At 44.1% G+C, this 10,513-nt stretch overlaps 2 protein-coding genes across 3 annotated transcripts in view; one reads left to right on the top strand and one right to left on the bottom strand.

Moving 5' to 3' along the window:
• The window catches only part of LOC8041456 (ras-related protein Rab-14), a 36,361-nt gene extending 33,677 nt beyond the window's left edge, over positions 1-2,684 (bottom strand). Inside the window, exon 1 of the mRNA XM_029974625.4 lies at positions 2,364-2,684. The gene's annotated coding sequence lies outside the window, so the exon portion shown is untranslated. The remainder of the gene's footprint in view (positions 1-2,363) is intronic.
• The window catches only part of LOC8041458 (glutamate--cysteine ligase regulatory subunit), a 27,731-nt gene continuing 19,902 nt past the window's right edge, over positions 2,685-10,513 (top strand). The window contains exons 1-2 of one of the 2 annotated variants that reach the window (XM_029974624.4): positions 2,685-2,766; positions 2,869-3,295. In XM_029974624.4, the coding sequence (XP_029830484.2) occupies positions 3,182-3,295 (114 nt within the window). In that variant the 5' untranslated portion in view covers positions 2,685-2,766; positions 2,869-3,181. Of the gene's footprint in view, positions 2,767-2,868; positions 3,296-10,513 lie in introns of those variants that run through there. The other variant, XM_040211185.3, reaches the window with a different exon arrangement.

The following is a 10,513-nucleotide window of genomic DNA, read 5'->3' as shown; positions in this document are numbered from 1 at the left end:
AAAGCAGTCTACAATCAGTGGCAACAATAGCAACATAAAAATGTTCTTCATGGGGACAGTGCCATAGGAACCAATAAATCGAAATTTGTGTCAGCGTATCAACTGATATACCAAGAAGCCGAGATAGATCAAACCTGCCTTCAAGAAAAAAAAAAAAAAAAGGGCATTTAAAAAATAACAAGTTAATGAAATGCAAAGGATTGATGCTTACCAATCCCCATGTTTTGTATATTACTATGTCTGCATAATTTTGGACCAAATGAAAAGAATCAATGCTTACCCTGGTTCCTTCCATCTACCTATCCCCGATGTTTTGCACTATTTGTCACAATCATTATTTTTATCTGGACACTTCTGGATTGAATGAGAGCAGCTGCGGTATGCTGCATTGCACAGCTCGCCTGGACATGGGATTAGTGGTATTTGTGCTCTTGAAAGGCCATCACTAAAACTCCCAAGGGTCGGTCACAGGTTAAGAACCCAGCAGAAGCTTCACTTCCAGCACGTGCACGTTGTCTTCTGTCGGGCCCTGGCTATGCATGCGATGGAGTATTATCAAAGGCACAAAGCCCATGTTCGAGGCAGAACAGGTTTTTAAACCTGTCACCGACTATAGCAGTTTGCTGTTCATCTGTGCGGCACCAATTTACTTGCAAGAATTTGGCACCTAGTGCTGTTCCTGGTTCGGTAACTCGTCTGCCGACCTAACCTTTTACATGCTGTAGAAGTCAAGAAGCGCTGATGTCGTGTTCAGGCTGGTTGTGTTGCATGCTGCAAATATGCCCGATACAAAGGCAAGACTGCTTGGGCAAATAAGTTGAAGGAAGTGTCTGGACACCTATGTGACATCTGATAAACAAGATTTGCCTGCTAGGGACCACGAGACAGTCACTGGTACTAAGAGCTACCTCAGCTTCTGATCTCCAGCGTGAGAGATCTGCAAAGGTCTAAAATTCGAAAATCACTTCTCAACATTCTCCTTAGAGTGCCAGCTGCACGCCGAGTTAACATATTTATGAATTAGCAGTAAAGTGAACACAGCAGTTTGCGCTAAGGGTATGGAGGAATGTAGGTTCAAATCAGCCTGCCTTCCCCCAAACCACAGACAAGCTAGAAAAACAGAAACATTTCATACAAATTAAAATAGGATCAGATTCCACGCAATGTGACTGTTGATGTTTTTTTCTTGTTTTTTTTCCCCATAATATTAAAATACCAGACAAAAAAAAAAGTGAAGGTTACGTGTCACCTTTTTGCATACATTTCCAGTGTTTTGCTATTAATTCATGGATGTAGTGCTTCCGAGATACTGCCGTTAGACTTACCCAATTATTTTAACTGTCTTCACAGGTACAAAAGGTGTACACCCGGTGAAGGGAAGTGTGGAGCTTGCTACAGCATATGGGCTACATTCGTAAATGTAGAGTACCCTCGTGTTCGCCATGAAGGCACCCTACGTAAATGGAATCAGGTGGTATAGGACTCAAATGCGCCTACTACTCTTCCTGGTTTGATAGTTCTTCATTGCGAGTTCGTCGTTCGTTTATCGATGGACGGGCAATCAGTGAGCGAGAACGAAGTTCCGACTCGACTGATTCGCCATTTGGATCGTGATATGAGAATCCCAGCACGAACTGTTGGCTTCCGTCGCCAAATGTGCTCCACGAGATTCGGGGTGGCCGACAGTAGTGTTTGATTTCGGCCCTCGGAGACTGCGAGAACCGGAATCGACCAAACCTAACAACTCGGTCACTAAGAGCCCTAGTGGCAGCAGGTACGGCGAATCGTAGACAGCCCGATTTCTTTGTCGCCACTTGTATCAGTAGGGTAGGTGGGCGTAACATCTATGCGGGCAAAGATGGAAAAAAAAAAAAAAAAGAATAAAGGATAGCCGCTCAGTCATTCGCTATCGGCCAAATTGAGCGGCAGTGTTTGGTTCTCGGGATTCTGAACGTCATGTATAACGATTCGAGGTTCGCAGGGTTCTCGAGAACGCCATCGAAGGAAGCAACGTAGGCACTACCCAGGCACACAGTCGACGCATACTGCACGTCGCCTCCACCCCACTCACTACACGCGAGTCAACGAGTCGACTTCGAGAAACCAGACGGCACAGAAAAGCGATTATATAACGAACCTCATTCGAAACACACCAACGATTACCTGTACGTGAATCGGAACGGAAGGTTAAGGTAATCCAGCAGGTCAAAAACCGCAATAACGTGAATTTTTGTTTTAGCGACGAGTGAATGAGTCAAATGCTCGATGGTCTGATGTGCGCAGCTCGTAATGGTTTGCCGTTGGCGTTCAATACGCGGCCGAGCGAGACGACTGGCAGTCGTTTAAGAAAAGGCGCACCTTACCTTGCTTCACGCTATCGAGTGCTGCAACCCCCGCAGATTGGAAAAATCCGGATAAATTCAGATAGCGGGATTTAACAGTATCTTCGAAACAGAGGAGGACACCTAATATGGCCGACCAGCGACTGACCACGAAGGGCCGGGTTTTGGAATCTGCGGCACAGCGGATATTAGGCCTTTTTGTTTTTGTATTAACCGTATTTTTAAAAACGGGTTTATATTAGAAGTGCTTATCGGTTGGAAAGACACTGATTTATTACAAAAAAAATGTTGCTCGTCGAGGAACATCAGGACGCCTAGCGGCCAAAGTGTTTATTGCACAATGAAAAACAAAAACAAACAAAAAAGGTGCCACAGCTGATTCGCGGACCTTGCTGCGTGACGTTTCTACGCAGGACTTCTGTAGGTAAATTACGGTGGTCTGGTGATTACAGCCAGCGCAAAGGTCCTTTAGAGATAATGGCAAATATACATATTTTTACAGAAAGTCTGTTGTGTTTGGTTGCAGGCTGCAGCGGTGACAGACGAGTTCCAAAACCTCAATAGCGATACGTAACCACTCTGCCAATCCACACACACGCACGCACACACATATGAAAAGAAGGAAAAGGCAGAAAAGGGCAATCCACGTGATGCCGAGCACGTGATTCAATTATAGTTGTGTCAACGTAGTCAGAGGAGTCAGCGTCTGCATAGCGTCTGTGTGTCTGTGTCGAGCGTGGCGTTGCTAAGGCAGCAGGATCGAGGCAGCGCGAAATCCCCGAACTCGCGTCTGGTATTCTTTCCCGACTTCAAAGAAGCGCCGTGCGTTTGGCGTGAAGATGAACAAGCCGGCGCTCCTGCCCGCCTCGGTCAGCGAAGTGGTGTTGAACACGGGAAACATCCTCGGCTGCAAAGAGCTCACCAAGAAAGTGTTTCAGTCCCTCGTCGAAGAGGTAAGCGTTCTCGTATCTCAAGCTCGTTGACCTCCCTATGGGACGACACTCGTTCGCGAGTTTCTAACCGCTGTGGCCACTTTGCGGGAGAGGCGACTCTCGACTTGCAGTCGATGAAACGTGGCGAAAAAAAAATCCAATCAAGGTGACCCAATCGGAATTCGAATCGGACGTCAGCCTCGCGCTCATTGTTTATTCGGCGTTCTTTTTTCGCGTTTTTTTTTTTGTTTTTTTTTTTGTACTATACTTTGCAGAAGGACCACGGGAGTCGGTCTGAAGCCCCGGTGATTGCCTTGTCACATGCATTTTATTTGATTTGCGTTCGTTGGGGTGGTTGCCAGTAAGAACATATGCAGAAATGCAAGTAAGGAAAAAGTCGATATAGCACATGTACAGGTGTGTTGCTTACTGGAACTGTTCCCATTCACAACATAAAATGAACCAACCAGCTCAGCTTAAGTCCATTAGGCGATGAAACCACTGACTCAACTTGAGTCAGCATGATCTATAGATCTTCTTGCTCTGTGTGAGGAAGCAAAAATGGGGCTCACTGATTGCTTGCTCATGGCTGACGAGAACACCTACATCCTCTAGTGCCTCTAGTGGGCCCTTTTCACCGGCGAATCCCGGAGAAAAGCTCACCGGAGAAAAGCTCACCGGAGAAAAGCTCACCGCAAAACCGGCGGATGCGGAGAAAAGCTCACCGGCCATTGAGCGTATGAGGAGAGAGGCTCACCAATTTTTTTTCTTCTATTTATATAAAGGCTGTTGGCGGATCATGCGTAACATATATCAATTTATCATTAAAATTCGCCAGCTTTGTTAAAAAGAAAATCTAATTTTTTGTAATATTCGTTAAGCTTATTGGGTATACTGGTCCCAAAATAATAATTGCGGGCGAGTGTTTTTTGTGGCCTGCTCTCTAGGCAACGAAAGCCTAACTGAAAACTTTATGAACTTGAAGAACAGGAAAAAGTTGAAAACTTAATGTCTGCCTAAAACCTAGAAAAACAATATTGTAAATGCCGAATATCCGGAAGTGGATGCGCAACAACGCGCTGCTTGAAATTCTCTTTGAAGCTTTTGTTAACTTTTGAAAAAAGGATAAAACAGTCAGTAGGATATCGAGGCTTCTTTCTTCCACGGACATGCACGTTTTCTAGCCGTTCGTGCTGGCGATCCGCACGTTGCCTTTGTGGGATAGTGCTTCTTCTACGGTGAGCCACCCATGACCTTCAGAGCCGCACACTGGCATTGTTGTTACAACGAAAAGCTCGAAAAATACAAAATACGGTTATATTTCACAGGTATTCTAGCAGTTCCAAATAAAGAAACCAATAAACTTGGAGTTGAGCTCATAACCTGTAAAAAATTTAAAAGTGGAGAGCATGTCAAGATACTTTACCAAATTACTTGAAAACCAGATAGATACGTAAAAATACCTGTTGGACACTACAACAGAAAAAAATGTTAAACACTAAACATATAGGACATCAGTAAAAAAAAAAGGCAAGCTTCCATATTAATAATAATGTTAAGCTTTCTATTCCACTTGGTGCCAATCTCCATTAAAAACAGGCTGCATTATGTTTATAAAAGTTTGCTAGTAAAATGCATTAGGTTGGGTTGTCCTCACCTCGAACTTGAGCATTTCTTCAAAGATTTGCATGTGGCGCTTTGTTCCAAGCCCCCTCACTGCTCCTATAAACATCTGTGGAGAAAATGATGCACTGGAGAAAATATTCACTCAGTTTAGCCTGATTAAGCATATAATTAAAGTGCAACATTTCCTTATAGTGAAGCAAGTTGTGTTACATAAACATTAATCTGGATCTGCATAAACCGCTTAATGACAAACACAGTGCCCAAATCTACAAAAATAAACTTGGTTTTGCTCTTTGATCTCAAATCAACTTTTGAGTGAATTATGTATATTAAACGGTCTTGCCTCTGCAGCTGCCATGTGAATTACTCTTAGCAAAATCTGAAGTCTGCTCTTGCACATACATTCATATTTACTACGATAAAAAAGTTTGACATACTGCTTCTCTCAAAAGACTAGCACAAAGTACCAAACATACACCCATGTCACAACAAACACCCACTCACTATTTCTGAAATTTTTTTAAACATTAGCAGAGGCCGTACCATGTCCCACACCAGATTTCTGAGCCCACCTAGCTAACCAGAATGCTCCTCCAGATCAGCCATTTCTCCAAGCACACCAGTGCAAAGTGATGAAGCTTGAGCATGAACACAGAACAATGAGGCTTTACACGTGTACACCAGTGAAGCTATTCATTCTCAGACCTAACATCCCCAGATTTTCAAGATTGTCTCCAAATTTTGGATAGCTGCTTGCTCAGTACTTTGTATCTAATGTACTGCACCCATTCTTTCACACATTTCATCTCTTCTGTTCATCCTACAGTCAGGGTCACTGTCACTATGTTCAACCATCGCCAGCATGTTTCAAATGTAGTCTGCAGCAATTGGGAAAGCCGAGCATGTCACCATCCACGACCTTCCATCGTGCACCACAAACATCGCTTTTGTGCCTGTTGGGGTTTATTATAACCCCCTCAACCGAACAAAAAGGCCTTCTTTCGTTTGCTGTTTATGATTTTTACAAATCTGTGTAGGAATGTGATAAACCTGCCAAGGTTCAAATCTGACCAGGCACAACTTTTTTTTAACATTGAACTGGACCAAAGTTTGACAGAAATTTGATCATTAACTGCATGTGCATAAACTAAAACTGACTAGGCACTGCAAGGCAGAGAAAGGATGCAGTATTTAAACAAACAAACTGAATTATTATAAGGTTACATGTTTGCTTTTACATTGTGTGAATATTGGTAAATGTTCTTTAAAATTTAAAACAAGCTGATTTTATAAATAATGTAAAAAAGACTCTGATTTTTTATACAAGTCGGGCTACGATGCTTTAAGAAGTGGAGCTTTGTCGAATTGTGACAAAAGTTAGAACGTTCCGAAAGACAGCCCTAAACCTGAGCACCCTTGCGTGATGAAGTATAGTTGTCGCAGAATACAGGGAGTTAAATTAACACCCATACAGGGAGTTAAATTAACAAAACTGACAACAAGAAATAAAATCAAGAAATACACACATCGAAACAAAGAACTTTCTTGACAGCCAAGGACCAGTCGTAGGCACCGATACAATTGTTGCAGGCGGACGACAGGAAAGGATTCTGAAAGAACTCTTCCTGGGTGTAGAACTGGTACTCGAAGACACGCTTCATTCTCCGGAAGCACAGGTGGCGATGCTCCTCCAGGGTAATGTTGTCGTACGGTTGGCGCGCAAACAGGGGGTCATTCTCCAGTGTCTTGAAAACTTTTGCCTGAACACAAAGATAGGGGCGCAAATAATAGTTTTCTTTTAGATGAAGGCACCTTCATTTCCCATTGCCGCAACCCAGCTTCGCTCCAAGTTAACTTTTCTCTTCCATTTATTATTCGGTTCCATATTTTCCCCGAAAACAAACGGTTAATAAGCTTTTGTTCAAATTTTCATTAATGGGTCTCAGCTAGGAGTGTTGTCTGGTGTATTGAGATGCAGTCACTATACTTTTTGGGTGACACAAGGTAGGCCTAACTCCAAATACCAAAGAAGCGATGGTACAAAACACATACAGTGTAGTATAGCATTTTCTGATCCCGTATTTATGTCCCATGTTTTGACACACATCCGATGAAGCAACAAAATTAAGGAGCTCACATGCAAAGTGAACTACACACCAATCCTCAGTTTTTAATGACCTCCTATACATCCAATCACCTCATGCCATGGGCAGTAACTTGCATGTCATTCACATTCATCATAATCGAGAATAACATATGAAACTCCTCTATCTCCAAAATTCTCATGATCCCAGCCTAGGGTCACCAAACATCTATACAGCGCCGGGCCAAAACCCTCCAGCCCCCTAAATGCTTGGTGGTACAAGCATATCAGTCGGGTGTCAGGATGAATAAAAAATACAACTTCATAGTGTAAAAGGCTGTGTGCACCTCCACATATCCCAAGAGCACGTCAGCTGGAGAGATGCCACATGGTGCACTCTCGTGGAAATCCTGGCAAAGGCCAGGCTGAATTACTTTCAACAATGTTATAAACACCCATTTCTCATAGACACATCTGACCTTGCAAATACTGCAAAACTTTCACTCTAGTAAAATGCAGTTCCAGGCCCAGCTCATAGATGGTGCCGGCAAGCCAGCGTGTTCTATCGACATAAGAGATCAGAGCCTGGTCGTAAGCAAATGCAAGTGTGTGAACCAGCCTCTAAGACAGCCCACAGAGAAGCAGGAGAGTCTTAAAGGAGTGTGATGCAATAAAACTTTGGTTGGGGCTAGTTGGTTCATATCGATTAAAAGGAAGTTGGCACCTGTCCGTGTCGTACGTGCCTCTTTTTTTTGTTTCATCCTGTTTGTTCGCGCCTTTTAACTTTTTAGCCTTAAAGGAGCTCTAGTTGAGACTGCCTTGGCAGCACCGACCCTGACAGGCTTTGGGCGATAACACGATTTGGCACTGCTGTCTGATGCTAACAAAGATATGTTCCTCCCTTTGTCCTTCTGCTAATACCAGTTTGCATAAAGATGTAATCAATATTTTCTGGCTCTTATCCAAAAGCCATTTTCTGCGAGGTAAAAAGAAAAAAATTACAAATCAATATTTAGTTAAATGGTATGCCTATCTGATGCAATATAAAGCTTAGCAAAAACAATTTTCTTAACAAAAAGCTTAGTTTATTGTAAGATTTCACTTCATTACGGCTCCGAGCTAAAGAGCTGAATGAATTTTGGCTTGAAAAGGGCTCTTGGTGATTTGTGCAACAGTCTTTAAAGGGATACTTCAACGAAATTTGAAATATTCCCGTCATGTTCAAAAATAGGTTGAATATATGATCCACAATATTCGTAAATGACAATGGCTGGTTTGTATTTTCAGCCTGGTGGCTGTATTTTTCTTTATAAACGGCCCACTTTGGCAAGCGCTCGGAGAAGGCCCAGCGGAGACCACGTGACGTCCAACGAAATCGTGACGTAGGTCGTCTCAGGACGAGCAAAGCTACGGCGAGGCTCACGTCGAGAGGATGGCCTAGTCGTTCCAGCCACCGAAGCGGCTGCTTTTGTACGAATTTTGAGTGACGGGTCAATCTTCTGTAATCTTGTAGGGGGACAATAGCGACTTCTGCGACACACAAAAGGCATTCTCGGGAAGAGGGGAGTTCCTCCTGCCCCTCTTCTCTCGTCGTGGCCGGAGGCGAGACATTTTCCGTCACTAGCTGTCAAGGTTCCTAGACGGGCATTACAAGCGAGGCGTTAGCGACATCCACCAGGTGCTCTTTGCTAATCGTTTAATCCGTTTTAAAATTCCTTTTCGTGACTTTTTTAACAAGATATTGGTATGTTTGATGTGATGCTGCTCCTTTGAACACATAAGAACCAAAAAATGAGCGCCGAAATTTCGTTGTAGTATCCCTTTAACAGGAATCATTCTGCTTGTATTGACATCCTTCTGGCATGTCACAGTTTTTACAGACCTGGTTTGATTTAAAGGCATAAGGCTCATTCACATAGTTGCATCAACTGCGTTGCGTCGTGCAGCACAGCGCCTCCCTTTTGGCTCGTCATAAGGGTTGCCATAGCAACACTTTGACGCAAGCAGTCTTAATGCAGTCAAATGCAACTGTTTGACCGAGCTTTTATGCCTGTTCTTGTTATATCTCTGTAGCGACCGAGTTTGCTTTGTTTCTCACTGGGACAGTGAAAAACAAAGCAAACTCGGTCGCTAAAAATAATAATGGTGGGAGGGGAATAATAATAAAAATAATAATGGTGGGAGGGACTCCCACCATTATTATTTTTTGGTAATCTTTTTGCTCAGTGTCAATAAACGTTTGCAAGCAGCTGCTCTTTGAAAGCTAGCCTGGCCATCGTGGATGACAAACATTTTATTTGGGTGCCAGTCTGGAAACCACAGGTTTGCCTCAGCTGCTGATCTCTATGACAATTGCTGGGTCGCACTTCCCCGCTAAGCGAATGCGGCCATCTTGCCACACAGAAAATTTACCTTTTGGAGTACAGCAAGGCTGGGCGGCAGTATGCTAAAGACACGTTTTCTGCTCGTTTGTCGTCATTCGACGAAGAAGTTTTTTAAAATCTCGTGTAAACGGTGACAACTGCCTTTGAGAACATGTATAAATTTTTACGAAAGCGCAGCGCCGCAGGAAAAAGGCACACCTCGTCAAACGCAAGTCTTGCTAATCTCGTGGCGTGACCCAGGCGAAAATTTTCAACTGGGACCAGCTGGTCCCAGTTGCAACTGGTTTATGGAACAATTCCCAGTTGCAACCGGTCCCAGTTGGAGTCGTCCAACTGGGACCAGTTGGTCCCAGTTGCAACTGGTTTATGGAACAATTCCCAGTTGCAACTGGTCCCAGTTGGAGTTGGTCCCAGCTGGAATTGGTCCCAGTTACAACTGGTCCCAGTTGGAGTTGGTACCAACTCCAGCAACAATGAAACACGGCACAAAATGGAAGGTTGACAATACTTTATTGTCAAAAACTTGGAGAATGAAACTAAATAGGTTCGGTGACGTACACGCTCCGGGTTTAGCCACTTGCTTGCGACGGTTGAATAGCTTTTTCAGAGGTGGTATTCATGAGATGAAGGAAGATCGGCCGCTGGCGTCTGTTAGTGAAGACGTCCTCACCTTCTCTTCCCATCGCGTGAAGAAAGGTGCTCACCCGTGATCCTGCGTTGCGCAGGTGAAGTCCTGATAAGATGCGGTAGCGCTCCCACCTTGCAATCTCTGTCACAACAGTCGAACATTTTCGAGGTAGACCTCCCGCCATTTTCGCCATTGTGCTCTCCGCGGCGTGTTCTCTTCCGTCCGGTCTTTCCTGGGTGCCCTCCGATCGCTGAACTGCATCTTTCCATCCTCGAAGTTCACCGCCGCCACCATGGTGTGTGTACAGTTAGGTCCAAAGAAGCGCAGCTGTAGTTTTGACATTTTCATAACGACGCCAACTTGGGCGATGGCGACCCTTCTTTACCGCGTCCGTCCGACTCCGGCGTCAGCATAGGCAGCGCCATCTGTCGACAGCGCGTACCACTAATCCGCACCCGCGTGCCACGGCGGCCGGCTAGCTCTGATTAGTCAAAAGATAAATTTATTTATTAAAAGAA

This window comes from Ixodes scapularis, unplaced genomic scaffold (assembly GCF_016920785.2).
Source record: "Ixodes scapularis isolate PalLabHiFi unplaced genomic scaffold, ASM1692078v2 PGA_scaffold3__209_contigs__length_174095766, whole genome shotgun sequence".
Taxonomy (NCBI): domain Eukaryota; kingdom Metazoa; phylum Arthropoda; class Arachnida; order Ixodida; family Ixodidae; genus Ixodes; species Ixodes scapularis.
Note: the sequence above shows the minus strand (reverse complement) of the source record. Positions and strands in the feature narration are given on the sequence as shown.